Raw genomic sequence first — 22489 nt, 5'->3', positions numbered from 1 at the left:
CAGTGCTACAGTATCTTACTGCACTCCTAATTCAGATTCTCCTCCCAAACTGACCCCAGTAACTAGCCAATCTTGTGACCATTTTGTAACACAGAACTACTCGCCCGCACGTGTAGGCACACGGACCACGCTACTTTGGAACTAGGTCTAGTCCACTACCCAGCATGTGTTTCGCTTGGTCCATCTCGCAGCAACAGCTGAAGAGATCTTGTTGGGGTTTTTGAGCCCGGCAAGGTTTCGGCTACTGGGTTCGATCTTGCTCAACATCCCGAGTTCACCACTGCCGCCATCTGAGCTCGTCCTTACACAATATCCATTGCATAGTTTCCTCGCCGATATGAACTCGGGCTTGCTTTTCTGTATTGCAACCAAAAGGCCTTGGTGACAGAGACCAGCTTCTAACATATTCGGCTCCTCAGAATTTAGAATGAATGCGACCAGACCGTAGGAGGGATAGAAATGTGAACAGAATCCGCCACTCTCTGGTTTCGATCTGGGGCCAGAAATTTCTCTCTGTGAACCTGTCGGAACAAAGCGATACACAATTCCAGATTCGTCTTCCAAGTAAATGGAAGCTGCCATCGAAATTTTTATCGAAACAAATATTAGTCCAGGCAACCAAGCTTTTAGGCCATTTTGAGTAGGCTCCGCCCAAGGCATACGATCTCCCCAGTCCATGTCAGTCATGGCAAAAGCTTCCTCAAAACCTCTGTAGTTGGATTCCGATCGTAAAAGGGTACGGGGTGCCCAACGAAGCCCTTTTTGTTCGAAGGTATCTCCGGTATAGAAGACAAAGTCTCGTGGAACTCTGGTGACCAGTCTCCACATAAGTTCCATTTTTTCCTCCTTTGGAGCTAATAGAATCTCTTCAATTGGAAGTTCAAGAAGTGTAGCAAGACAGATGGCCTCGTCGGAGGGATTGCTTGTTTGTCGATGTCGGAATGCAGCAAACAGTGCCGAAAGTTTTACGGCCATAGAGCATCCTCTGGCAGATCTTTTGAAGCCACGGAGCGAGAAGTAGCGTGCAAATACTGGAGGCTTCAAGGTATATTCCAGGGTTAGATCTTGCATGAGTTCGAGGCGTTTCACACCTCGGTCGACATCATACGCCCCATCAGCGAATTGAACGTAGAGTGACTTCGCAAGAGCCCCTTCTTGGAATGTCCATAGTCTGCGATTCCAGTGTGAAGCAAATATTTGGGTGAGAATGTCCACATCATGCCTCGAAGCAATTTTGCTCGAAAGAAGCCAAGAATCCAACACGAGAATGGCCGTGGCATTTGCGTAAGTGTCCCTCAATTTTGAAATCGCAACACGTCTCAATTCCGGTTGATTCTTCCCATATGCCGGAATGCAGAGAGTATCGATCCAGAAATAGGAGATACCTGAGAGCTTTCCAGGCAATTTGTGAATGAATGTGCTGAGCCGCTCCATTTGGCAACGAGGAAGATCGTTCTGGCCAACATTTCCTAACCCATCAGACCAAACATGGGAAATAGCTACGTAACGAGAGTTTGGCATCGCAGGAACCAAACTAGCGACGTTGCTTGAATTTTGCTCTTCAATGATATGTGCAAGAGGAAATGTGCTGAATTTCCCAGTAGGGTTTTTGAGCAGGATCTTCTCCGGTATAGCACTGATGTGATTGCAGCCAGAACAGTCTTCAGTGTGTATCGTCTTGTATAAACGGTCGTCCAATTTCCGAGACAAACATTCGAATCTGCCACACGATTTTTGGCATAACAGATGCTTCCGACCTTCTGGAGTCATAGCTGAAAATGTTGGGGGATCGAGTGCAATCAGTGAAAGGAGACTTGAGGTATTGAACTGGCCGAAAAGTACAGGTAGCTCTGATAAACACCAGTCACGCTCAAGGAGGGTCCAAGGTAGGCTCTTGTAAAAATGTGAAAACCCCTGGAAAGCAGCCGGTTGCCACAGAGCTCTCCCCTGACTGTATGGAACCGAGACAATAGCCATGAAGAACTCCGACACAAGGTGTATAGACATGACAATATCCGGATCCAGTGGACAGGGTATTAGAAACTGTGTTAGACAATCCATCAGAGTAAGTCTGCAGAAAGGGTCGGTTCTGGAAAGCTTGTCGAGGGCCTGAGTATTGCACGGCCCCTTAATCAGCGCCTGGTGTAACATGTCATTGATAGACGTAATAAAAATAAATATCCGACCAGCATCATCAGTTCCATTCTCTAGGCGGTGTACAAGGGTATGTGCGAGGTTTGGTAAGGACTCGGTGGTAAGAATTTTCCTCCCATGTTCGTTGCGCAGGAATTGCGACGTGGCGACCTTGATCCCTACCAACTCATTTAGAAGCCCGAAGAACAGCCATTTTTGGAAAAATGCTGAAAAAGTTGGTGTCGGTCTCTTAAAGAGCTTGCTCCATTCACAAGGTGTGCAAGGACCCCAATTTTGTTCCTCCGGAAATGTTTGGAATGTTTTGCCATTGTAGTCACTTGAATCGAGGATTGGGATTTCAATGGCAAGACCACTGATCAGCCTCTTGAGGTGATCCATGGATGATCGAGTAGAGAAGCTTAGCAACCGCAGATAGTCTAGGAGTCTTTTTGGGGGGTTAGATAAGCATCATCGCGTTGATAATCTAGATTCCGTGTGTTGCCCTAACCCTATTGGGAAGGTTAGCCGACTGAGTGACACTGCGCCACTGCCTGCCGCAGGACGCGCTAGCGCGCGACCACTAGGTAGATCTTTTCTGGTCACACAGAAAACTGAGAATACAACCAAGTAGTCCCACACCGTGCGGCGAGCTTCTTCTCATGTCTGCTGGATGGGCTCACTCGCACCGCAGCTGGGAAAGATTCGACATGTTGACGTAAATACAGTTTGACTGTCAATTCCAGCCTCGGCTTTGGTCTCCGACCTAGGCAACCGCACGTCCATATCTCAACAGCACCAGTTTCACATTCTCAATCTTCCATGGTGAGCAGGGTATCCTAGCCGCGCGTCAAACCCATGTCCAAACTTTCACACTGAGCTCCCTGCCTGAAATGGTCTCTGCTTGTTTCAGGATATCAGACAATCCCTAGCCAATACTTCTACAGTTACAACCATTTTCGGCAAACACATTTAGTGAGAGGGAATGCGCGCCACAGACTATGAGTTATGATCATTAATCCAATGTTACAGGTTGACCTCTCATGCAGCCAAGTGGAAGGTAGGCAGCTGTTGCCTTCCTCCATCGCCTGACTTTTTTTGTCTGGGGCGGTCCAGGCCGCTTGGATGCCCATCCCGTAACAGCCTTTCAGGCTCTAAGGGATGGTTGACCAAATGCACGCAATCAAACCCGTCACAAAACAGATGTTCGAACCTCAAATTTCTGAGGCGTTTGATCCTGGATCGATCGTTGAACCATTGCCTTCACATGTCGTATGAAGTTCTCGGTACTTGAATTACCGAAGAGTCTTTCCCTGTTGCCATCTTCATCCAAGGAACCTCCTACCATGGCAAGGACTGGATCGTGAGAACGATGACAGTTGCTTAGCCTTAGTGTCTGGCTCTGACGCGTATGATCTCCAACAAAGCGAGGACCCGATCCTTCTGGAGCTTGGGCGTCAAGTCAATATGCCACCTTTAAGGGCTGAGAAGGGTTAATTTTCCAGTCATCCCTGGATGCTGTACGTGTAAGTGAATCGTTACCCTGGTCTGCGACGTCGCGATCTGAAACGTCTGATGGGAAGTTGATGACGTCTCCGTAGGACGGACGGTTCAAGGTGGTGTCCCTCTCAGTTCCCGTTAATTGTAGACTCGATGCCGAGTCTCCTGTGCTCGAGATCTGTGCAACTGGTAGTGGTACCGTTTCAATCCGCTGCTCAGTCTGCTGCCCTCCGCGACCACGCCACCTTCACTGGGATCCAGCTACTGGTCTCGGGTGAAATCCATCCTCCAGGCGATTTTGCCATGACGAGCATGGACCAAGCAAGGAAGAATTAACAGGGGATCGGTATTCATGCTTAAGACGTCTGGGGAAGTGGGTCTGGACAGTGATGTTTGTGGGCGAAACCTTAACAGATGCAACCCATATTAGAGGAAAGCCTATGTAGGAGATTATTTCGACGATACAATTCGACCACATGAACCGCCATTGGGTGACCGTCGCTGCACAGGAGAGCGGATGTGGGTCCGAGTCGGAAAGACGCCCCGTGGTCAGACCATGGCGCCACATTCCGATGCCTATGTACAGAGCTCCGTCGAAAGGAAAACAGATTGGTCGCGGTCCACAGCTGCTGCGCTATCTGAAACCACACTACTTCACCAGCACCTGCGTTCCCTTCGAACCTTGCCTTGGCTGCGGATTGAAGAAGTCGTGCGCGACGTCAATGTCGTCTCTGGTCGTCTGGTAGAGCTCGAAGTTGAAGCGGCGAAATATCGCCGCCAAGGTGAGGTAGATCTCGGCCTCGGCGAGATGTCGCCCCAGACAGCCCCTGGTGCCCTTGCTAAAGTTTACCAGGTATTTCTCCAATCGGTCTCGCGAGCCAGGGTTCAGCCATCGTTCCGGTTTGAACACCTTCGGCTCGGGAAAGTACTTTGTGTTTTCGTGCATGAATATCGCCGTCATACTCACCGGTGTGCCTGCCGGGATCACATAGTCGTGGTAGATGAGAGGTTCGTTGGGAGAAACGCGCTGGAGCCGGTGGGAGACTCCGTAGGAGATCCTGTAGCCCTCGAAGATCACCGCGGTGAGATACGGAAGCCTCTCGAGTTTCTGCCACGAGAGCAATTTCCCGTCGGGCATGGCCTCGTTCAGCTCGGTCTTCAGCTTATTGAGAACGTCCGGGTTTGCGAGGATATGGTAGGCCGTCGTATTCAGGTAATGGCTGGTTGTCACTATGCCTGCTCCCACAACGGACTGGCCCTCTTCCACCAGGTGCTGGAGCGTCTTCTCCTCCGGAGGCAGCTCAGTTGTGTGATAGAGCTCGTGGAAGATGGTCGGGTGACTTTGACTCTTAGAGGCCGCGCCTTCATCCGCCATGATTTGCGAAACTTGCTGGGTCAAGCTCTATAGATGAATTCATTAGTAGTTGTCCTTTCACTCCCTCCAAGCAGCTGAGGAAGCGGAGATTTGAACGAACAATTTGAAAGTTGATCATGCGCATGATGTGCGGGTTCATCCGTTCCACCAGCCATAACGGTACCAGCCTCATGACAGGCAGCATCCACGGGAATTGCTTGTTGACATGGCTCTGCACTGAAAGTGAATCGATCGCTTGCACCCACACAGGGGCAAAGTCCGGCTCGTCAAGGCAGTTGTAGCAGTTTGCAAATGAATATTCAGTGATGATGTCCATGGTCAATCCAGCAAAGGCATAGCGGAGTTGAACCGGCTCCTGGGTTCGTTGAAAGCCCGCCAATCGCGCACAGAGCTTTTCGACGAGTGGCTGGATTGTAGGCTCGAGCTGAGCCACGGCTTTCTTCGAGAAGAAAGGATTCAAAGGTGCACGTCGCATCCGATGCAAATTGTACGGCACACTACTAAAATGGGACGACGAATTCCCAAACATGGATGCGGACCAGGCCCATTTGTCACGGGGCTTTGTCGGACCCGTATAGACTTCATCATAGTACTCCGGGTCGTCAATGTGCAGTTCGTATGGATTGATCCGCACGATCGGGCCTTGGATGGGTTAGCCAGTGCGATGAATGCCCCAAGAACGCGTTGGCCATCGACCATATTTCGAATGCAGTTCACGTATCTTGAACGTGTATTGCCCTCCTTTGATTACATCGTAATAGAATTCGTACCATAGCGTCAGCGCGGCGAGCGGTGGCCCGGGAAATTTGGACAGAGGACTAAGATATAAACGATAGACAGCTAGACAGACAAGGTAGACGGCCGAAACGCCAAATGCGATGCCTAGAGCTCGCAGGAAAATCCAGAACAGCCAAATTAAGGGAGATATATGTGACATGGTATGGTATCGGAGTTCGATCCACAGAGTCGAGGCTCAAAGTTTACTCAGGGAAAAGGTGGCACGAGGGATCGCACAAATTGGGCGGGGGGAAATGTATCTTTAATCTGACAGTGCGAGTGGAGGTCGCCTGAATCCCATTTCTCCCGTGTTGTTGTTCGTTGGCGTGACTGGACAACGCATGCATGCTGTAGAACGACGGCGGGGCACGGTGGGGGACTGTGAGAGAACGAAGCCCCCTAATCCCAAGGGAAGATAGTCAGTCAGCCCAGATCGGGAACCCTTGTATCGCAATCCAGTAGCACGGACAGATATGAGGGAACAATGTACAACTATCCGAGCGGCTTCTGCCCGTAGACGACCGAGACTCTCGTATATGCATGAACGCTCCTGTCTCTGAATCCCTGTCGCACCTGTGCGAGGAATACTTGCACCTCTTCAAGAGTCCAGCCTAAAACGCGCGTGAAGAGTGCCAATGTCCATCCCTCGAGCCCTCGATCAGCCTCGAAGAGATGCCATCGTCCTATCTCCTTCTGTTTCTCATCTTTCGGCCACGGCCCAAGGGCCATTTTATATCGCCTCTCGGTCACGTTGATCAGCCCTGCCTGTTGGACATAATCCTTCTGGAGGTCGAGAATCCGGAATGTCTTCCCATTCCTTTCCCCGGCTTCGACGTACAGCTCGGAGGATTTACGGAAGATGTGCCCTTCAGGAATGGAATCGTCGTCCGCAATCCAATCGACACTGTACTCCACCTGCTCGAACCAGCCTCCCGGCCTCAGGTGGGCATACACTTGTTGGTAGAAGGCGGGCCATTCTGCGACCGAACCGAAAAGGCAGCGCACGTGGATATAGTCGAAACGATCCGGATCAAAACTCCACTCGTCCATGCAATCTTCGATCTCAAAGCGGCAATTCGGGGGAACCCAGGTTGGTTGAATGGGCGATAGATCCGTCCCGGTCACTATTGCGGAGGGGAATTGGTCGGCGAAGTCGATGGCCCAGATCCCAGTGCCGGTGCCCACGTCGAGCACTTCCTGCGGACTGGAGCCGATGGGGGCCAGAAAGAGCTTGCCATCGAAGAGGAGGTAGAAGACGTGATGTGCGATGTCGAGTTGCTCATTCTGCGTCTCATCATTGGGACCCCAGTATGCGCCATCGTTGTATGCGTGATACCGCCGTCCATTCTCAAACCGGTATCTGGTGATGGAAGACGTCAACGACACAGTCTCGCTTGCACTGTCCAAGTTTTGTGGTCAGTCTCCTCCTCCGCTGTTCTCTTGATTTTCGACAGAGGCCAGATGGAACTCGTACATTTCATCGCCGTAGGCTGAGTCTAGGTCCTCTTCAGCTTGCCGATGATCCGTTTCCTAAGCATCATCAGCTTTTCTTGTGCAAATGGACCATGGTCCTTGCCAATCTCCCTTACAGGTCGAATCGTTGATTCTCCTGCTTCAGTCGCCATGGAGAAAGAATCGTTCACAGTCTCATCCTGACGTAGGCGCGGTCGGAGAACATAGTTTTGACCGACACGAGATGCCGGCCGGGAGCTCCAAGTAATGCTAACGGGCGGGGCAAGGGAACTCGCGCGTCCGGGGATTGTGCGACCTGCTCCCGGTGGTGCAATGGCCTAAGATGATTCTTCGCACGAAGGATTTCTGACAAGAGAGCCGACTGGTAGCAGGTGGCACCACATTCGCAGCTCCCATGCCCGTCCAACGCACAGCCATCCGATAGCGACTGATGGGCGAATAACCTCTGGCGAAATTGTGATGGCTTCTGCGACCCACTGCATTAGGTCCGTATTTTTAGCTGCATTAACCTCGTGCCTCGCCACGGCTCTTCCGGAAGTCAACTCCCCGTGCCTACTAAATACTGCACCCATCTTGCCATGTGGTCAAAAGTGGATCGAAGGGTTGCACTGAGCACCACACACGTCCACAGCAATGGGCGTGTGCTCTATCGGTGAGGAGCTCCGGGGCGGGAATACTCGTGGGTCCAAGTCGTGCTATATCTCTGTTGCGTTCACGGACCGTGCTTTGCTCGTGCCCGTGCTCGTCAAGGCTTCATCATGCTCTGATCGATTTGAATGCCAATGGAGCTACAGCCATGAGAAAAAATGCTTGAAATAAATGCTTTGCTGGACGTAGCTGTTGCATTCAACTGGCAGTGGCTTCATGATCTATTGTATTATATCCATGATGGCCGGATAAGACGAGGATATACCCAAAGCATCCACGAAGGTGAAGACTCGATCGTGACGGCAAGCGAGGTCGAAGTTCACGGAACCTAGTCCGGAAAGGCTGGATATTCGCACGGCAGCATCCCAGTGTACTTATCTCTCCCCAGTCATTTTGAATGAGGGCCAAGGCAGGCGGGAGATGGCTATTTGATAAGTGGAGTTGACTGATGGGAGAGAAAATAAATTGCAAGAGAGAATTCGGCGACATCGTGATTGAGGTACAATCACCTGCCAGAACCGGGAAGGCTGGAGCGTCGGTATATATTGTCAAGCTACTCCAACTTCGACAGAGAGCTCGGGCAAATCTTGTTTCGGGTGGGCGTAGTGGCCTTTTACTGCCGGAAACTATCCTTCTCTTTGCGACCTGGAGTTGGACATTTAGCTCCTCTAATAGCTAAACAGATCCATTGAACTCAAAACCACTGCAACCTCGTCACGTTTGATAGTGGTCCTGTATGCTAGATGGCTAAGCTGATTTGGCGCCAATAGAGGCTTCGAGGTTGAGTAGTGGTCGGGGAAGTGAATCGTGTCCTGCCTCCAGGTCGCCAAGGCTAAGGAGGTTCACTGATGCCATCAGATGCTGGCAACCGATGTCCTCAGCGGAGCTTGCGTCGTTCGCCTTTCCGGTACTCAAAGTCTTCGCAACGTGGCACTAATGCATGCGTCTGAGATAATAGGGACAACACAGAAAGAATGGAGCAATAATGCATCCATGAAGCGTGCCAGTTGTCCGTCGACTGGTTGTGTCGCGGGAGGGACTGGTCCCGTCAGCGAAAGGTGTGGTAGTGCAAATCACCGAGCCCATTGGGACATCTCATCGGGCAGCGCACTGCGGACTATTCTGGCTGAAATAGCAGGTGGAATGGAGATACCGCATCCAAAGTTGCCCAGAATGATGCCAGCCGCAGTCCTGATTTCTCAAGAGGTGCTTTTATCGCTGCCAATGACAGACACTGACGACGCATTTCTTTTCGATGCCTCTCTAATCTGTCTCCGCCTGTATCCCGAATGCACGGGCTCCTTTCATTCCGATGCCTTCTCGCCGAACTTACCTGGTTCGTAGCTACCTGGGTAATAGGACTTTGAGTGAGAGAGGTGCCCTCTCTCAAAAGCCATTTCAATCAGGGAGAGCATGGTAGGTCGCCAAATTTGCAGGCCGAATTCGAGAATCTCATGGTCCTGGTGCCGATCAAGTTCTCGGCGATGCAGTACTTGGCTGATTGACGTGCGAGGAATAGAAGATGTCAGGCATACAAGGGCCACCCTTGAAGCAACACCTATACCAATATACTCAGCGGCGAATCTTGACCTCTCCGAAGTCGTCGAATGGCGGTCTGCTGCGTTTCAGGCGAAAGAAAATAGTCTTCCGAAAACATTTCTTGCTGCTGTTTCAGTAGGAGGAGTAGACTCCTATTGATGAGGCGATCAGTTGAGGTAGGCGTCATGGCTTAGACACCGGCTCAAAGAAGTGGTAAAATATAGCCAAGGATAAAGCCAAGTAAGGCAACATGAAGTGAGGCAAGGTGAGATGAGATGAAGTGAAGATAGCCGTTGGTGGGAGAGCAAAGTGGCGGGACACTCTCCCGCGAACGAAAGAGTGGTGGGCGACCAATATTCACTCTAATCCGGCAACCTTGCTCCTCTGTAAAAAGGGTGCCTGTTGACAGTCCTCACTTCTACGATAGAATAGACAAACGAGGGAGTGGAGAAGCAAACGGTTTTGCAAGTCACTGGCCACGAATGTACTCTTGATGTACAAAAGGTGACGGGTTCTACCACGCACTATTGTGTATGTTGTCGGACTCTATTTCAGAAGCTGGATATTGTTCACTGGTCAACAAAAGATATTCTGGTCAGTTGTGTATCTGCATATGTCATTTCCGTCGATTGTTCAAACCCTCGCCCATCTCCTCAATTGGGCCTACGTATGTAGCACCAAACGTAACGATCCTTCTCCGGTCGCAAACTCATGGCCTTCACATACTCTATCAATCGACTGGCAACACGTAGAGACGAGCTGAAGCGATACTGCCCCCGTGAATGACTGAGTTCGACGAAGAGACATCTCGATGGCTATGAAAAGTGAATGATGGAAAAGATGGTCACTCCTCTCGTCGATTCATCAAACGCTATCTTTGCTAGACTCCCGGAGCATTCCCTCGTGGATAGGAAGGGCAAGAGTCTTTCTTCCTCTCATCTACACCATACCAAGTCCTTACTTAGATATTGATTGCCTAAGCCTGCAGGGCCAAGAATGTCAAGCTTTCAACACTAAAAGTCTTAGCAGTCACGGATATTTCATCATTCATGTGTAATAAATATTATACACCATCAATTCTTCCCTTTGGGCACAGTTCAAACGTCTCATCACCAGTCGGTCGGTTCTCGGATCCCTTCAAGTGTCGGCGTCCGCGGCTTGGCCTGGACCCAAGAGGCGTGCAGAGAACTCTTACAGTCCTCGCCGCAGGTCGAACAGATCCACCAGCGCGGCGCACCAGGGCGCATATGCTTGTGGCACATCCAGCACGCGACACTTGCCGCCTCGATGTTGATCAGCTCCATGAGTTCTTTCCGCCATCTCCGGGCCACAACATGTTCATCTCCGTCCAGCGCACAGGAGGAGCAGATTCCTCGCTCAGGCGGCGTCGTGGATAATTCCTTTGCCACTGCTCGATGCGAACATTGCTGGTCCTTGGAGGGTCTAAATCGCTTCGACTTGCGGCACAGGTGGTCCAGATAGCACCGTGAGCAGATGGTCTCGCATTCGTCCAGATGGTGCGACGTGCTGGGACTGGCGAGCTCACGATGCGTCGTGCATGCCTGGAAAAAGGTAAGAACATCAAGTCAAGGAGGGAGAGTTTCTCCTTGGTCTGGACTCACCGAACAGATTTGTCCCCGGCATGCCCAGCATTCACTCTTCTCGCCATCATTGCACGTCATCTTCCGGATGTTTTCGACGCCATGATCGACACTTGACTGCAGAGCCTGTCGAACGTACTTTGACAAGCCGAAAAGTCGCATGTAATCTGCGTAGTGGCTATACACCAGCATCAGGTAGGGACCGCCCTCTTTCTGCTGCTGCTGCAGCAGGAGCACCTTCAGACCAGGATTGTTCGAGGTGTGAAAGATCGCCACTTCTGCGTCGCTGAGAGGCGTGATGCGTGCCCGCTTGACGGGGTCGAGCGCCGGCCGTCGCCGACATATCTTGCAGCCTAGTTTGTACAAGAACACCACCGGCGCCAGAATGACCCTCGTCACTGTATGAGCAGTGGCAACCGAAAGGATTCCCAGACTAGCCAAGCCGGCGACGACCAGAATGATGAGCCATCCCAGGAGGAGAAGCACAATTAAGACGACAATTAATCCAAGCAGCAACAGTGGCAGAAATCGGATGATCCTACGGTACCAAGGTCAGTCTGATGCGCATACGGCGCTAAGCAAAGACGATGCTGCTCACAATTTGAAAAGCTGGAACCCTTCTCGCGCCTTTTGTCCTTTATCGGACTGGGACATGTTCTCAGTGGTCAAACTCTCATGTTGTGGTGTTACGAGTCAGGCGAAGGGCAGGTTGGTATTTCAGGTCAGGCTGCCACCAGGGTCAATCGTGGAGTCTGCTGACCTTTTCGTGGCTTGCGCGACAGAGGCACCAAATAGTCAAGAATGAAAGATAGTGGCCTTTGACCTGCATGATGACGAATGAGGCTGAGACAGCCCAACTATGCAGCTCCCCCTCGTCACAAAGCTGAAACATGGCTCGAATATTGACTCATTTACTGCCGCTGTGAATACGAGAAGTAAGGCATCGACGCCGTAGGCTGCGGTATCAATTGGGGTCATATCGAGATCTCAGCTGCCACAGAAGCTTGCGGTACATTTCCTTTTGGTGCATCATCCGGTCGCAGAAGATCAGCTGTTCAAACTTCCCTGCAGTCAAACGAAAAGCCTCCACCTTGCTGGCCGGCCCATCTTCGTGGTCCTCCCTGAGCACCACTATATCTCCAATTGTATGAACGTCCGGCTCGGGGAAAACCCAAGGTATCTCGCTGGCATGCAGGTTGCTTGATGTTTTTGTAATGTCATAAAGCTTCAGGAGAGACATGATATAGCTGCGATCTGCCCGAGCAACCAAGTCGTCTTCGTTTACAATGGCTAGGGCCATGCCCGACGTCCCTTGCCTCATATTGAACGCATCAAGAATTGGGGCTAGGGATGGTGTACTGATTGGAGGGGCACCGAAAGTGATGAGTGAAAATCGCATTCCGGGATCTAGGTCTTGTCAGTCTTGTTTTACGATTGCCGTGCTCACACTCATACATTTGATGGCGGCTGCTCCTAGAGCCTGAAGATATGCAAGAGATGCCACGGCACCGCCAGCCGAATGGCCAGTGAATATGACGTGTCGTATGTTGGTAGACTCCAGACACTTCAAGATCTCTATTTCGACATCCGCCTGCAAAGCACGAGCCCCATGTAAGAAGCCCGAGTGCACTTTCAGGTCAAATTCTGGTAGCCCTCCCACCAGGCTTTTCAAGTCCTGCAACAATTAGTCAACAAGAACCGCCGACACGGCGGACGGCATATATACCAAGAAGTCCACGGTATCTCGAAGCTCATGGTTAAAGTTGACGAGCCAGTCTACAATAACATGCATGCGAGTGCCTCTGACCGCCACGACGAGAGCAGGGAAGTCGGGATTTTGTCCTGTATCGTCACTGACCTCGATGAATTTGGTGGCCTTGACCACGCCTGAGGGTGACGGAGAAATCAAGCGCGTGGTCTTGTAGGAGAAGCTGTCTGCGTTCATGTAGGGGAAATCATCGTCGTAAACGCTCACGGCGCATTCGACTGCCACCAGCACTTGGTCCAGAACTCTGTGGTTGCTGCTCAGCGTCAAAAAGGGTCCATCACATTGATGAAATGGCGAGTGGCGTACGTCGCCCAAATATCCCCAACACCTTCAGGAAGCCGTGCATTGGAATATCTGCTGGCTTTGGAGCAGAGGACTTGCTCAACCGCTCTAATCTGGAGCTTGAAGTCTCCTGTCGGATCACCTGGTCAGGGTGGAACGATAGAGGTATACAGGAAGTAGCTGCTCGTACCCTCGTCGGCGTCGAGATCATCAAAGCAACTGTCTAGGTACGGCAGGATCTCGCTGCTCGCCAATGAAGCGCCCGTAGAGTTGTCGACAGAGGCGAATCCTGATGTCGGGGTGTTGCTAGAGGCACGCAGGCTGGCTGCAGCAACCTGTCTGCTCTGTTTGCCTGCGAGGATTTTGGAGATCGATTTCATGCTGCCGCAGCAGGAACTCGCTGCTCCAGGACACAAACAGGAAGAATCGAGGCAGTGCCCATGTTGCGGGAAGGGGAAAGAAGTCCAGAGGCGTCCAGCCTGGACTCTCAAGTCTAGACAGCCACCAGCCCCGCCGTAGACGCCGCCATGTCTCGCCTCGCCTCGCCTCGCCTCGCTTCCATGAGTCCTGCTCAGCCCAATTGCATACATATATATCACATGTGTTAGCCAGCTCACGTCAAATACGCAATCATCCTCTGCATCATACCCGAGAGCTTCAGCCATGTCCAGCGTTCCTTCGGTCAGCGTGCCTCCCAATTCTCTGCCGGGATCGGCCAGACAAAGGCGACGTGTTGAGGATGGATGGCTGCAAGACCGACCTGAACAACCTGCGACGAAAGAGCGCCTCTTGGAGCTACTGCTCGAGAAATACTGGCAGGGAGTTGCCCGTGAAATCAAACATATTCTTCTATCACTAGCAGAAATCCGAGATGTTGGGCTCGTCAAGACTGAAGTCATCAACGCCGGTGCTGGAGATATCACAGGCTACAACACCTTTATCGACCAGATTTGCGAAAGCAATCTCGTCAAGACCCATGGTTCGCTCTGCTGCAACTTGGAGGAAATTTGCTAATGGCGTTATACAGCCAAGGTAGGCCAGTCTGGCTGGGCTCGTGGGGATCCTCACGAACCGTGGCATCCTTTTCGCAAGCCAGAGCCGAGCGACAATCAAGAAATGAAAGATGCTGTTGCGGCTGAGCTGCAGAGTCGGTGCCCTGTGGCTCAAGTAACATAACTTGCCCTCTGACCATGGATACAGAAATGGCTCAGACACAAGAAGACTACTTGCACCTCCAAGCAAGGCTTCTCCTACAAGCAGCAGGTGAGGAATGACCCGTGCTAACCTTGGAATTCGAGCTCAAACCGTCTAGGATTCCTCGATATCGACAAGCTAATCGGCCATCGGGAACCCGTGGAAACGCATGGGTTTCACATCTGGCGGAAAGGCCAGACGCCGCAACGCAAGTGCATTCTCGATGGTAGCATCACTCCTGACAGATAATATCGGCTGACGTCTGCTTCAGTTCGCTTGGAGCGCTGGAACGAGGATTTCAGCCCCTCCTTGACAGCGGCAAGGTGCGCAATTCCCAAATGTAGGAACATCCTGCGCGGTGTTTTGTTTCAATGTCGGCGACAAGACTGCCAGGAGGTGCCTCGTCTCACTCGCGACGACTACATCTGTGAGAAATGCTTCCGTCAGCGCACACATCCCCAGGATCATCTTGTCAAAGTGTACAAGCACCATATCCTTGATGCAATCATGTTGCCGCACGTCAGCCGCAAGCTATGTCGCTGTAGTGATGTTGCCCCCTTTGATGCCAACGGCTCATACACCGCCCTGTACCCGATCGACCCGAATGCAAAGCATCGCTGGGACAAGGCACAGAAGGTGCCGAAATGCAGACTTTTCCAGCTCTCTGCCCTGGTTGTTGATGCCAAACGTCAAGGCCTAGAGACACCTCTCGAGAACAAAAAGCAACTCCAGAGTCTGACCAAAGATGCCTTGGCCACAATCAGAACGAAGTCATCCCCGAGAAGGCCCTTGAGACACGCAGCCGAGCAGAGGCTCGAAGAACAGCCAGATGCCGATATCCCCTTTGTCTCAAAGACTGTCAACTCGAAATTTCCTTTTGGAAATACCCATGTCGCGCTGATGGTTGGTCCGCTGATTATCGAGAATGGGGTCGAGCAGTAAGTCTGCATGGTGATTTCGATACCCAACTGAGATGGCTAACCTGTCACCCTGCTTTACGAAGTACCAAGGGTGGAGTCTTCATCAGCAGCAGACATCCTCTCAACTACTTGGTACCGCCCGAACGCGACGAGGATCTTTCAGATTGCCTCACCTTCAGCCGTGACAGGAAGATTTACACGCAGAAAGACTTCCCTGTGCCTGATAGAAGACTTAAAGCGTGTATGAAACAGGTGGTCGGAGGCGCTTTCTCTCGCTGGACGAACGAGGAGCAAGAAGATGAAATCATCCAATGCCTTGTCTCCGAAAGCCTGTTCCCGAATGGATCCACCATGCGCAGATTGAGACACATCCACGCCGCCACCACGCGACTGAAGGAGAAGATCAAACCTATATTGGAAGGACGGATTATCCTGTACCTAGAGAAGATAGTCACGCACCTCTTCGATGTCGAGGTCGATATTGAATGGCACGCCACAAAAAACAGCTGTCAGAGCTTCTGTGACTCCATCCTGCGCCACGGAGACTTTGGGAGCTTGTTTGGCACGCCTGAAGGTGCGTGTCCGTACCTGCTGAGCTTTGTGGTCCGCAAAGAAGGATACGACTATGCGTTGGTCGAGTCAAAGCACGACGTCCCGAACGGTCTGACCGAAGAATACCTCTTTGGGTTTCGGAGTGGCCGCCATGATGACGCCGACATCATTGACACCCTCCAGGAGTATTGGTACGACTGGGGGGCTTTTGGTCAACACCTGTACCGCTTCCAGGACCTCTTCCCGTGGGACTGTACGGAGGCATATCGCAAAGACCCGACGACCTGCGGTACGTGCGACATTTCCAAGCATGTGTGGGCCTTCCCATTCGACTCATGGTCAATGATCCATCTGCATCTGCAGAAGGGTCGTCACTGGTACTGCCCTTCCTCGGAACGTGGATATGCTCGATTGACGGACCAAGAATGGATGGACAATCGCACCACACTCCTGCTGGCACAGGATGCTCTGATCAAGGGAGCGGTCGCCATGTCGAGGACGCCGGCATTGCTGTCTGCGTCGGCATGGTTCATGAAATGCCCCGAGCCACAATATGACCGTCTCAAACTCGGCGGCATCCACCGCGCCCAGCCGTTCAGCCACCGCTTCGAGGTCAACCGCTTCACGCACTTCTACCTCGCTCCCTGGGCACCCTTCACCCGCCCCTACCGCATCAAATGCTACGAGCTTCTTCGAGCGACCCGCAAGCAGCAGCGAGACGTGTGCCTCCCCAAAGGTCACCACGACCTCGATCCCCTCGGCCTGACGACGTTGATCGGAAATCTGGGCAAGTCTTATGTGAAAATTGACAACCTCACCGAGGATGTCGCTTTCTTCACCACGTTGGTCGAGATCGCCACCGTGGGCGGCTTGGATCATGGGTTCGGGACTCTGTTCGGCGCCCCGGATCTCTCTGACCATGTCGATACTTTGACCGGCATCGCGACCTTGGCCCCGGACCCGAGCTCCATCGGGGATCTGGCTAGTGGGCTGAGTGATTTGACGGATCATATCAGTGACGCTTTCAACCTGTTTTGACCGGCCGGCTGGCTGGGTGGCTGGTACGCAGGTCACATGTTTACGCTGTGTACTCGTGTGGCTGGGGCATGGCAGGAATGATCTCTGCTGGGGATAGTGCGTTTGCCATTTTCTATCAAAGTTTGCAGGACTCTGAGCGAGAATACTTTACCATATATTGGGCAAGAGAGTTGATAGGGTTGAGTTGATCTGGGCTGGGTTGAGCTGAGGCGAAACAAAGCCCAAGTTTATATTGATTCATTCACATATTAATGACTGGCCATAATTCAAAGAAAGCAAGTTATCCGTTGGGAAGGGAAGTACAGTGAAAAAGTCGAACGACGTCACTCCCACCATCGGTTCACAAAGTACTGTATTTGGGCGTCAACCTGGACAAAGGGACTGATTCCTAGAGTGAAGCATGGTGACCGTCACTTTTATCGTCAAATCTTGGAACACTACTCTTGTGTGTCCAGCTACCTTTATCAAGAATAGCCTGTTGAAGTGAAGGCAGTGGTCGACCGCCATTTGTATCACTGGTTCACAAAGTCCTCTTTTAGGAAGACACCTAATCAGGGGGTGTCAGTTCAAAGTGAAGAAGGTCGCCCGCCACCACTGTTGTCGGTCGATGGAACGTCCCCCTTGTGGTACACACCTCCCCAAGTGGCTACGGAACAGAAACACTATCGTTGATAGTCACTTTCATCATAGAATTCTACGCCTTTGGGGGCGTGCACCGGTGTCCTTTGCAGACAGCTCCTCTGGGGTAACAAAGGCTTAAACTCTGACTGTTCTCGATGCAGACAGAATAGGTCTTTTCCAGGAGCGTCTCGATGCTGGCTAAGTAATTGAGGCTAACGACGGCGTCAACGAACGTTGGTGTCAAGGATGGATGAGAGTGGCGAGGAGGAGGACGCACAATGTTGAATGAACGTTTATGTCTGATGGTGGACAGCACCGGGATGGACTTGGCAGAGCAAAGGTGAGATGAGACACTGTCGACCGTCCATTCCATCGACCTCGCGGATCATGTTTGGGTCGGTGTGATGCGCTCTTGTCTCTCCGTATGGATATATATTGAGATAGCTGAGAGCCACCACCACCGTGGGTAGATCTATCAAGCATTCAGAGAGTCTTCCTTTTTGTGTCCTCCACAGGCGTACTGGTGTATACACTAGATGAAGTAAAGAGTGGAAGTTTATCAACGTTATCTCTATCGTTAAACTCGTATAATGCGCCTTTTGGATGCATACCGAGTTAAGGTGAAGATCCTGTTGTCCGTCACTTCCATCCTCGGATCACAGAGGACTCCATCAGGGGGAGGACGAAGGACCCAAGATAGTGACAGTGAAGACCCTGTCGCCCATCACTACTATCGTCGGTTCATGAAGAGATACAGAGGACGGTGACCTACGATCCCGAAGTTCGGCAAACTAGACGAACCCATGCTGGCTATAGTGGTGAGCCTCTTCACGCAAGGGATGTTGGCAGGATGATTTCAGCCTGAGGAGAGACAGATCGACTAAATAATATGAAAAATCTCAACCTACGTCACTCACCTGGTTTGTCAGTCCATGAAAGTCCATATACAGTAGCCCCTTTGAGCAAACACCAAACACCAGAGGTGCAAGTGGGCATAAACCAGTGGTACAAGGTACTTGTCCTGAGAAGGGCCACTCGAATCAGGTTGATGGGTTGGTTCTGTTTGATAATCTCCTTCGTTGATAGCCAGCAATACATATGAGAGGATAAACCAAGCCAGAGAGCAAGTCAACGAAAAAGCCTGTCAACAGCCCTTCGCACCGGTAGCCCAGAGCAGTTTCTGGGCCTTATACCATTTGAGATGGTGGCCCAATGAAAGTTGAGCTGGAAGGGTCGACACACGGTGGCCAGGTATGCTTTCATTTGCGTAAAAGATGACACCTGGTGATCAACGTTTTCTTCGCTCTTTCAGAGCTAAAGTCACCATTTGCAAGGCCACTGCCTGGCAATTTCTGTCCGATGTCCTTTACGTTTGATCTCTCACGAAGGTGATCGGCAGGATGCGCAGGCGTGAAATCTTAGTGATCCGGAAGACTCCACTCGTTTGACCTGATGGCATGAAAGGCAGGACAGACGAGATCGACCCAATGGCAGAACGGGGATGCCCACCAGAAAGGCGGACGAGCATTGAGGTGGAAACGTGTGGCTGCAACAGGCAAGGAGAGCTCTTGATGACCCCCACCGTGGTGGGAAAGAAGGTAGCGGTGGCACAGCTCAAGGTCAGGAAAAGTCATAACCCAATGATTCGTTGAGACAGCTTCGAGATTTCCAGCTTTCCGTCTTAAGCTCTGCGTTCGACAACAGCATCAATGGCATGATGGAGGGTGGAACCTTATCGTGATATGAGGGATTTGATGTCGCACTGCTACGGTTCATTAAGGGGGAATCTTTGTTCACGCCTGTTTTTGGGGCGGACGATCTAGCCCCTGCAGCTTAGAGGATACCATAGTAGCAGAAGCGGCAGCTCAGAGCCTCTCTTCCATGACTTTGGATGTCTCGAGGCAGACAAGTTGTCGCGTCTGCTTCAGAGACATTGCATCCACGAGTCATTGACTCCGTCTCTTTCACTGGCGTGCGGGTGGGCGTCATTGATGTATGGCCGAGGCCAGGTCGAGATAAGAATACGCGTTGCGCTTTCTCGGCCTAGGCAATCCTTTTACATTCGCTTCTGGGCCCCGGGCAATCCGCGACAAATGGCAGTCAAGGTGCTGGGACTGTTGCCTATCCCGCCCAGTTTCCCCGCAAATGGTTCGCAAAGTATGCCTTGCACGCCGAAACCGATGTGGATATGGTGTACGCGTTGAAGTGCTCGCAGTGTGGCTGATAATGGGCGGGGAAGGAAAGAATGGACGCCTGATCGATGGTTGTGGTGGCGAGTTGCAAGGAACGTTTGTATTGTTGAACATGGCAATCAGTTGATCGTTGAGGGGAAATGGCCAACGACACTTCACCTCGAGGCTGACAGGCACCAACACGGAACAGGAATCCAAAGAAACAGGATAAGGTTCGGCGGGCGTGACATCTGAATATTCCACATGGAATGCAGTACGAGTACGGCCGATGCACGATCGGGAGTTTCGTCGTGATTGCTCTCATTTCTTTCCATACTGGGAGACTCGAAGATCTTAGTCCGGCGCGACCGTTGAGAAGTTTCAAGCCCGTCGCTTCAGAAGCAGATGAAGGGCGTTTGAACAGTCACAACCTGCACTGTTACATCAGGCACACCAGGTTACAGGTGCTCCTTTGCCTCCACCAGTCTTTTTTGCCATTGGCACATCTTGGAACCTTTCCACGTGTTTGCCACTAGCAAGTGGCAGAGTATTCCTGGTCGTGACTCAATATACCCTGAGCACAAGGAACATGGCGAGGGCGGCTTTGGACAATGCCGTCCACGGAGCTCGAAGATGTGAAGGTCCCAAACAGGCCAGGCGCTCATACCAGGCGTGAGCGAGAGACCCAACTCAGGCCAAAAAAAAGCACGCATCGTCCTTTGGGCTCGAACTGATCAATGGGCGCCACCGACGGACTCGGTTCGAGAGAACGCACCGTAGGCTGTCCACCCTCCGCCAATGGCCTTGTGAGTTGCTTGTGATGGATGCGACACGTCAACCGTGTTCTCAGCCACAACTCAACCACGGTACATACAAACGCCTGTGATGGCATCAGGGAGCGGCTAAGCGGCCTCGCAGGTAAGTGCGGGGAGCGCTTCAGACTCCGAAGGAACAGGCACCAGCCACAGACGTGGCGAGTACTTCGCAAGACTTGCACAAGTTACGGATTTCTCCTGATCGATAATGGCTTCCAAGGTTTAGGCTTTGGGCTGGGCTGAGTTTACACTGAGCAAAGGTTTGCCAGCTTGGGTCTCGAAGGCGCTGCTGGGGATGGAGTGAGGCTGAGAAGGATCGAGTAGCGTGGAACACGCAGAAGGACGCCGTGTCACACTCGATGCATGTCCGCCGCCTAGTTGTGGTATTGTCTTGGAGGACTCGAAACAACGTCTTCTGTTAGGTCACCCTCGGAAAATGATTCGGTGCTCTGTGAAGACAAACGATAATCAATCATAGGCTGTATCCTGGCCTGGGCTACGTTCTGGGCCTCTGCTCAATCATCCCAGGTTGGGCATATACGAACACGATTTTTGGAAACAGGCCGGGATTCCTAGCGAGGGCCGCAATGAGTGTCAGAATAAGCACAATACCCATGGCAATTCGTGATCTAAACTCTGTCAGATGTGCAGACCAGGCCACTTACATGTGATCGACCTGAACGTGTGACACGCAAGGAAGGAAGCGGCAATGGCTTCATTGGCGTGTTTCTGATTGGTGAGGGAAGCGCTTTTATGACATGTCCGCAAAGCTTCGAGAAGGTGTCTCGGGGCGACTGATCGGAAGCACAGTCTTTTGGTGGCGCGAGGACACTCCTTCCCAGTTAGGCTGCGTCTCTAAATGATTGCCTCGAATACTCAGGCAGTAGTCTGGGATATGGCGTATGAGATGGTTGTGGGGGCTGGGCGACACGAAGATGTCGCCCAGCTTGGGCTCATAGAGCCTCAGATCGATGAGTTGCTCTCTACCCAGTCTCACACAGAACTTCCCTGGTGTACTCACTGCCTTGCCTTGTTTCCCCAAATTTTCACATTGGTCGATCAATGGGATACCGTGTAAAGTTGGAAGCTGGGAGGAAGAGTTCCACCAATCACCAGCCGTCACATTTTCTGGATCACGTCTTCTCTTTACTTTGTTAGGCTTCTGCCGGGTCTGGGGTGCGGTCCGCATGGAGGGCCGCTCGGTTGGCTTATGGGTAGAGTGCAAGGGCCAGGGAGGGCCTAGTGAGCCTCAGGAAGAGAGCTCCTCAGCGCCACGGATTGGCTGCTGTGATTTTTGGGCGCTTTGAGACCGGGCGGGTTGAACGGAGACCACCTGAACTGCAGACTCGGTCAAGTGGACATCAACCCTCTGTATAGTTGCCTGAGCATCGCTCGACACCGCTCTCGAGGGCGACACGGGACGAGTGAGGATCTGTATGGGCTGCGCCTCGTAAGCTAGATTGATTGGGGTCAAACACCATGGGCAAAATGATGGATTTGTCCAATGCAATACTGCCCAGGTCCTGAAGTGGAGGGATGGAGTCTCATGCACGCTCACTCACCAGAAAAATGACTTGAATTCGAGGGCCAGACGTGACTTGTGGCACGACGTGGGCGAGTAAGAACAGGGTCACAAGCGTGTCGACGTTTCCTCGCTTTCCTAGTACTCGGCACACGATGGCCAGCGACGTGCATGGATCAGAAAGATGGAGCTTCGTGGGGAAGAATGCGACCACCAAGCCAGTGGGCGTCCAGTAGAGTCCGTGTTGCTGATGTGAAAGCGTGACACATTACACACTGGTGCAAGCGGGCGAGTTTTGGCGACCCCAGGTCAAATGAAAGTCATTGGAGAAGAGGTGGCTTGTTGCCTGGCGTCACGAAGGTAATGGCTAGTTGGGTTGATGCTGCATTCAGACTCTGATCTACAAAGAGGTGAAAAGAAGAAGACGAGGCAGTAAGAGTGAGTGCGACACGGTCAGCTGGAAGGCAGTGACTCGATTGTCGATACCCAGACTCACTCGCCCACTGTTCTATCTTTATGCCTCTTCCCAGCCGCCAACTGGCTGTACGGGGCACTCGTACATG

At 51.9% G+C, this 22489-nt stretch overlaps 6 protein-coding genes across 6 annotated transcripts; 1 reads left to right on the top strand and 5 right to left on the bottom strand.

The window, feature by feature from the left end:
* Positions 1-147: 147 nt before the first annotated feature.
* AYL99_07135 (hypothetical protein) lies at positions 148-1434 on the bottom strand (the record flags this gene model as incomplete). Its single annotated transcript, XM_018838644.1, has 1 exon — positions 148-1434. The coding sequence occupies one exon, from the start codon at positions 1432-1434 to the stop codon at positions 148-150; it is 1287 nt and encodes a 428-aa protein (XP_018691412.1).
* A 2845-nt stretch (positions 1435-4279) lies between these two features.
* AYL99_07134 (hypothetical protein) lies at positions 4280-5942 on the bottom strand (the record flags this gene model as incomplete). The annotated part of the gene is made up of 3 exons (XM_018838643.1): positions 4280-5032; positions 5106-5647; positions 5702-5942. 3 exons carry the CDS (start codon positions 5940-5942, stop codon positions 4280-4282), a joined length of 1536 nt encoding a protein of 511 aa, XP_018691411.1.
* Positions 5943-6274: 332 nt separating this feature from the next.
* Positions 6275-7407, bottom strand: AYL99_07133 (hypothetical protein; the record flags this gene model as incomplete). Its single annotated transcript, XM_018838642.1, has 3 exons — positions 6275-7181; positions 7257-7312; positions 7372-7407. The coding sequence occupies 3 exons, from the start codon at positions 7405-7407 to the stop codon at positions 6275-6277; spliced, it is 999 nt and encodes a 332-aa protein (XP_018691410.1).
* A 3144-nt stretch (positions 7408-10551) lies between these two features.
* AYL99_07132 (hypothetical protein) lies at positions 10552-11697 on the bottom strand (the record flags this gene model as incomplete). Its single annotated transcript, XM_018838641.1, has 3 exons — positions 10552-11004; positions 11065-11581; positions 11642-11697. The coding sequence occupies 3 exons, from the start codon at positions 11695-11697 to the stop codon at positions 10552-10554; spliced, it is 1026 nt and encodes a 341-aa protein (XP_018691409.1).
* Positions 11698-12007: 310 nt separating this feature from the next.
* AYL99_07131 (hypothetical protein) lies at positions 12008-13473 on the bottom strand (the record flags this gene model as incomplete). Its single annotated transcript, XM_018838640.1, has 5 exons — positions 12008-12450; positions 12499-12718; positions 12770-13064; positions 13118-13223; positions 13284-13473. The coding sequence occupies 5 exons, from the start codon at positions 13471-13473 to the stop codon at positions 12008-12010; spliced, it is 1254 nt and encodes a 417-aa protein (XP_018691408.1).
* A 283-nt stretch (positions 13474-13756) lies between these two features.
* Positions 13757-16797, top strand: AYL99_07130 (hypothetical protein; the record flags this gene model as incomplete). The annotated part of the gene is made up of 6 exons (XM_018838639.1): positions 13757-14072; positions 14121-14240; positions 14294-14356; positions 14406-14513; positions 14559-15225; positions 15291-16797. 6 exons carry the CDS (start codon positions 13757-13759, stop codon positions 16795-16797), a joined length of 2781 nt encoding a protein of 926 aa, XP_018691407.1.
* Positions 16798-22489: the final 5692 nt, after the last annotated feature.

This window comes from Fonsecaea erecta, assembly GCF_001651985.1.
Source record: "Fonsecaea erecta strain CBS 125763 chromosome Unknown Scaff6, whole genome shotgun sequence".
In the NCBI taxonomy this organism is placed as follows: domain Eukaryota; kingdom Fungi; phylum Ascomycota; class Eurotiomycetes; order Chaetothyriales; family Herpotrichiellaceae; genus Fonsecaea; species Fonsecaea erecta.
This window is presented reverse-complemented; position numbering and strand designations above follow the sequence as displayed.